This window comes from Triticum aestivum, chromosome 2B (assembly GCF_018294505.1).
Source record: "Triticum aestivum cultivar Chinese Spring chromosome 2B, IWGSC CS RefSeq v2.1, whole genome shotgun sequence".
Classification (NCBI taxonomy): Eukaryota; Viridiplantae; Streptophyta; class Magnoliopsida; order Poales; family Poaceae; genus Triticum; species Triticum aestivum.
In genome coordinates, this window is record NC_057798.1 from 445542624 (window position 1) to 445548994 (window position 6371).

General features: G+C 42.3%; 1 protein-coding gene across 1 annotated transcript; it reads right to left on the bottom strand.

The window, feature by feature from the left end:
- Positions 1–133: 133 nt before the first annotated feature.
- On the bottom strand, positions 134–4729 carry LOC123045358 (probable alpha-amylase 2). Its single transcript, XM_044468387.1, has 13 exons — positions 4483–4729; positions 4160–4360; positions 4015–4054; positions 3874–3911; positions 3074–3200; positions 2765–2991; positions 2379–2524; positions 2155–2273; positions 1720–1808; positions 1517–1639; positions 1368–1403; positions 829–927; positions 134–743 (listed from the first exon to the last, which is right to left on the bottom strand). The coding sequence occupies exons 2-13, from the start codon at positions 4169–4171 to the stop codon at positions 552–554; spliced, it is 1248 nt and encodes a 415-aa protein (XP_044324322.1). The 5' UTR covers positions 4172–4360; positions 4483–4729; the 3' UTR covers positions 134–551.
- Positions 4730–6371: the final 1642 nt, after the last annotated feature.

A 6371-nucleotide genomic window follows, 5' to 3' on the forward strand; every position in this document is an offset into this window, starting at 1 on the left:
TTCCGCTGGAAGATTGCCGACAAGTTAATTCAACATTGCCAATCTGCCATGATGCTGTGAGAGCAGAGGACCTTTGAAAATTGCCTCAACCTGTCCAGATACACTTTCTGCGAATACATAACACCGAGCAAACTGAAACATGAAACCCTTTTTCAATATATATAATCAAGCAGCTGTGTGCTTGCGTCACATTATACATGTACATTCTGTATTTTTTTTCATACATAAAGAGATAGGATGATGCCCTCTATTATTAGCTAGCCAAATAAATGCAGTGGCATGGTGCACTCATAAAATTTTATTTTACTTTTGAAGTTTAGCACTCGAACAAACTAAGGTGCCCGTAAGGTTTGTCCCAGAACTCGAACCTAGGCAGGCTGGAGAAGCGCGGCATTAGTGCCTCTTCAGGAACCAGGCTAATATCTTTTCTTCAGCAGAAATATCATTATTCGTAAATGGATAAGTGTAGGTATGCTGCGGCGATCTGGTGTGGTGCACTTCAGTTACCAGGCTAATGTATTCTCTTCAGCAGGAATATGGTACGCTGATGCCTACTTGTGCCACACAGCATATCTGTCTCCACATGCCGCCAGCTTCCACTCTGGGTCGCTTGGGCACCACGAGCCCTCTCCAATCTTCATGCACAACTTATCATCGATTATTGCGGAGTACAGATTTGAGCTTGCCTCCAAAATTTTGACAGCTGAACGACTATGTATGTCTTGGGATTTCCTAATCTCCATCTGGGTAAAAAAAATATATATTCAAAGTTTAGGGCAAACAGCTATCATGGATGTATGCTAGAATAGATTGGTATGAGCAGAATACCAGTTTTGCTATTTCATCGTGGAAAGAATCTCCCCAGTCAAAGAAATGATCGTAGAACACTGTGGGGATTCCAGGGTGCGTAAGTATATAAGCATATCCCTGAAAGACAATTAGTTTGTGCATGTGTTTAGTACATGACTAACAGTTATATCTCCGAAGAGAACAGCTGGCTTGTTCTAAAGCAAATGATGCGGAAGCGTCTGTTGATACACAATTCACTTCTATACTAGTTCCAGCTGCAGCAGCATGGTCAGTGGGTCACATCTTGAAACAGACTAACAGTATATCTAGATCAAGTCAGATACAATATGCATGAAATCTTTGTCTATTCAAATATAAACATGTGATCCTTATTGATGACATCTGTCTTGAAATTCTTAATGTGACGAACAACTTTTTGATGCCTATGATCATTATTTAACTGGCGTCAGGGTTTTATAAAATCATCATCTTTGTATATATTGATTGCGTAGAACATGCAATTCACTTCTAACGAAAACCAGGCTATGAATAAGTAGTGCAAACAACTGATGGCATACCTCCATGACATGGTCAGATGGAAATGGCCAATGGCCCTGAAATAATAGAATTTCCAATTAGATGTGCTTAATAGCACCCTATGAACAATTCCAAGCAAATATTAACTTGGAAAAGTTAGCCTTGAGCAAAGAAGGGGGGAAACATGGACCTGAGTTGACCCTGTGTCATGATTTTCAATAAACGTAACTGATCTTGAAGGCCACCACCCCATCACACCAGGCGGCTTTTCTTCAGGGTCGCGCAAACGCCACAACTCTCCTTTCACAGCCTCCTGCTCCAGCAACACCAAACTGCTCAAACTAATCACCAAAGATACTTATTTGCTCCTGCAGAACCATGAACATTGCTAACCTGAAGAATACCCTTTGTTGTGAAATCAAACGCAGCGCAAAGTCCTCCAGTGCTATCTATCCAATTGATAATTCTCTGCCTATGTTTATCTGGAAAAAAATGAAAGATGTCGCTCGTATATCTTTATTTGGTTTCATCAATATGACAAATGCGTCGAGACAATCTGATATAGTTACAAAACTGCCTTGCATTCGTAGTAGTAAATTAAACATTGCATGTCAAGAACAGTTCAGAGAGATGGGCAGACAAATGAAGAGGAAACCAAGACAGTGGTAACAATTTAACATTGATAAATTTCAATAACATGGGCATAATATGTATATTACCATAATATTCATGGTAGTCAGCCAAGGGATTGGTCTTAAGAGTGCTTTGGCCAGAAATTACATCATTGTGGCATAGTAATCAGTACAGATGCCATTACATATCTCTTACCCTGATTGTAGCTCAGACTGTTGTCAGGGGGGGCATATTCACAGCTGTCCCAGTATTCCCCCACTGCAAAAAGGGGCTTTGATTCCTCAATGTATTCTTTCACAAACTTTGAAGCATAACTGCACTAAACAGAAAATGTGGCGAATCAGCACATTAACAATATGGCAACAGTAGTCAATTTGTTTGTTTCATAATAGTATGTTTCTAGCCAATTGACTATTTACCCTTTTGTGAAATCAAAGCGGAAATCTTGAAAACCAATGGTTTCCCGAAGCCAGATCAGCCATTCAATAATATCCTTCCTTACAAATGGCTGGGTATGATCTATGTTGGGAACCCCATCAAAGTTATCACCAGTACTTTTGTTCCCCTGATAAAGAAGTTGCACCAAAGTTGAGTAATGCTTAATAATAGTGCTTAGCCATCAACATATGGTGATAAGTAAAAGGCTGAACAAAATAGGAATATCTTGCACAAACCAAGTCATACTTATCCATCACTATAAGTCTAAGTAGAACTCCAGGTCGCTAGTACCCTGGTCATTGTGTTTATACGGGGGTTTCTTTTTGTTCTTTGTTTTCTTTATTCTTAGTCTTTGTAAAATGGCTACCTTCCCACCAGAACAAGATGTAACAGCATGTTCGTCCCATGATATTGGGATACCATCATAACGATTATACATCCCATTTGATCCTTTAGTAGTCCCAACTCGATGGTTAATAACTACATCAGCCATAGCCCTTATATTGTGGTCATTCATGTTCTGAATCAACAAATTTAGCTGCTGAAGAGAACCATAACAAGAGTCAAGGTTGTACAGGTTCTGTGGCAGATAGCCTGTGGAGAAACGCGTCAGTCAGACTTTCTGCAACTATTCTTTCGATAAGAAAGAGTAATGCTGAACTCATGACTAGCTTACCTTCTGGAGATAACGATTGTGTCGGTGGAGGCAACCATACTGATGTAAACCCAGATTTAGCAATGTCGGCAACTCTGCCCTCTAAATTACTCCACCAATTGTGTTTATGGGATTCCCAATTAAAAGCCTGACACACAATTGATATAAAGAGATATGTGAGAGAACTCGTACTTGTTCATTAAATGAGCTTTTCTGTATTCATGAAAGGCACTACTCCTGTTGCCATTGTCATACAGGAAATATTCATAGCTTATCTTGAATTGGTGAGTGAGCCATGTCAAGCTAAATGCAAATTACGACGATGCACAAATGCACGCTCACCAAGACATGGGCAACCTTAAGACCACAAGATCAACTACTATAAGCAATAGCTTCTTTCCCATTTGTACTTTGCACAAGGAGCAAAATAACTCAAACTGAACAGAAACTAGATGCTAGATTACCCTGATACGTCGTTGAGTTTCCACGCCGATGCCGGTCAGATACATCTCCATAATTATCGGTGAAAAAATGAAATTATATCTGGTTTATAGTAATTGAAAGAATAAAGTATGTGCTAGCAGATTACAGAACACTCTTATTGGCGGTGGTTCCACAGCAAGTGAGCACATATCCTGATGTCTATCGATTGGAATGAACAGTCTCTAAGTCCAGTCGCATTTCTAAGATCCATGTCTCTGGATTTGATACACAGCATGACACTATTGAATTCATGCTCCAGCCAACTCATCCGAAAGTCCGAACTGATGGAGAGAGGCGGGCAATATATTTCAAGTACATGCTTAGACATATATTCTCACCTGCAATAGGATTTCTCTCCCGTTCTTAATGATCCCGCCTGGCAAAGAAAATGCAACAAAGCAACCGCATACCAATCAGGTGCTCAACCAAATAACCAAAACAACATGCTGCAAAAATATGTAAGTTTACGTCGTGATTACCATTGCGAGCTGCCTGTTCTTGGACAACACCATCGGAAACCTGCACAATTTCGCCATTTCAGGGGCATCGGAACAGGCTCGGTCGTCAGACAAGACGAGCACCCAGCCTTAATAAAATGTTAAAGCATAACAGTGGCTCACTCACCATCTGGCCCATTAGAAGTCTCAGCCTCACCAATGCGCAAAGTAAGCAGCGAAGGACTGTACGACGCCGTCACAATATCATAAACGTAGCGGAGCTCGGCAGGGGGGCGGATCTAACGTAGGGTTTGGGGTTCTGTTGAACCTGTTGAACCCCCCAAATTACTTGAAAAACAACTGCAGTTAGAACTCCACCGTGACCATGCTGCAAACGAGAACGCGGCGAAAGGAATGGGTCGATATCAGTCCCGGAAAGAGATATGTGGATTGGACTGCTCACAGCAAAAAAATAGAACAATCCAAGCAGGTTAGGGGTTCGTCACCAACAGAAGAAATCGACCAGACCAGATGGATCTCCTCTCCTCGGCAGTTCGGTAGAGCGGGTTATGTGGATGGCGACGACTATGAGAGAGAAATCCTTCGAGTTGGCGTGCTTCGCCCGCTGGACGGAGCCCTGGAGGCTTGTTCTTTTTTTCTTTTTCTTTTGTGAGTGGACCCTGGAGGCTTGTTCGTGCGGAGTGAGGTTGGGGGAAGAAGAGGAAAAGCGCTCCGTGCCGTCCCTCCCCAATGGCGATTGGTGAGAGGTCAATCGATACTTTTTCTAATTCTCAGAAAACAAAATCAGTACTTTTACCCCCCCAAAAAATGTGTATGGCTTCACAAAAAACGTGCATTCAAACTTTGGTAACTTTACAATCGATATGTACAAAATGTTAAGATATGTAACTGAAAACTGTATCACTTTCTCATGACAAAAATAAATCATATTTTTTCAAACTTATACGCACACAAACAAAAAAAAAGTTGAATTTAAATGATGAAATTGTATCAATATTTAAAATGACATATATAATTGTGAATTGAGGGGGATTTTGGTGCTATGATCTTTATGTTGCCTTGGAAATTTAGGACCCATGTGGCAATATTCTAAAATGATGATATAAAAAATGACTGAAATGGTATGATTTCTTAAATCTCACACAAAACCATGTACGGATTTGCAGGCAATGCTTCGCAAAAATATAGATTCTTTTTAAGATAAATAAGATTCATCTTCCAAGGAGCAAACGATTTTTTAGTGGTAAATTCATTTCTTTGGTCCAAAAGTTCTCAACTCTCATAATAAGAAGACAAAAATGGGATAAAAATTCTACATGGTCCTTCAAAAGTACATACTTTAACCCAGGCGGGCCATTAAACATTTCTAATTGTTGCATACTATAAGTAATTGTCAAGATTTTAACAGTTGCTCTTATGTATACATACATGCATGGGAACAGACGGCACGGGTGATTGCCGATCTAACTCCTCTGCTTCCTGGCCGCTAGCTCGCTCCCTCCCCGCTGCCGGATAACGTCGTCGGGCAAAGCCCCTGCGGCTGACGGTGGCGGCGGGGGTCCAGGCGGTTATATACTCGGTGGTGGCGGCGACATATGACAACAGATTTGAAGCAATGTACATGCAACGGCAACAACACATGGTGCAACAGCCACGATCTACACCGGCGGTAAGGCATTGTAGCAGCAGGACGGCGATCCAGGCGTGGTGATGACCTCCTGCTCTTTGTTCTGCAGCGAGCCAAGCATCCATGGTGGTGTGTGTGGGCTGGACATGGAGTTGGTCGCCTGTCAACAATTCCCGTGGATTCGACGGCTTGGTGCGAGCACGATGGCGGTTATGTGTGTGGCAGCCGATTGCATCACTCGCGTTGTTGCATCCTATAGAATTGTTAAGCAGCGATGGCACAAGCGCTGGATCCGGCCGGCCATGTGGACTAGTTCATCGGTGAATCACCCCGGTGACAGCTGCTCATGAGGGGTGGATCTACTGATCTGAACATGGCGGCACAGACCTGCCCTCAGGAGTGGACACCGAAAACTCTCCAGATCTGGTGGTTATTGCCTGTGGCTTGTACTCGCTATGTTGCGAGATGCTGACGGAAGGCTCTTTTGTGAGTTTTGGCAGCTTCCACTTCGGCATGTTTGCTTTCAATAGCGAGATGCAACCTATGAACAACGGTTTGACATGGAGGAATGGTTGTGCAGCGGTGGCAATGGGATTATTGACACAACACATGTAGCTCTTGGGATTGCGGGAAGTGGTGGTGACAACACAGGATTGACTTCGATTTGTTGGTGCTTCTTGAGTACCCAATCTGGAGCTCCGAGGTGAAAACCCAAGGTATGAACCGAGTTTGTTTTACCTGGTAATTACGA

Excerpts from the sequence above, each read along its gene's own strand:
- LOC123045358 (XM_044468387.1), bottom strand. Across the intron at positions 2,525-2,764 it reads CATCTTGTTCTGGTGGGAAG|GGGAACAAAAGTACTGGTGA; the intron begins GTAGCCATTTTA and ends CTTCTTTATCAG. Across the intron at positions 1,404-1,516 it reads ATGACACAGGGTCAACTCAG|GGCCATTGGCCATTTCCATC; the intron begins GTCCATGTTTCC and ends CTATTATTTCAG.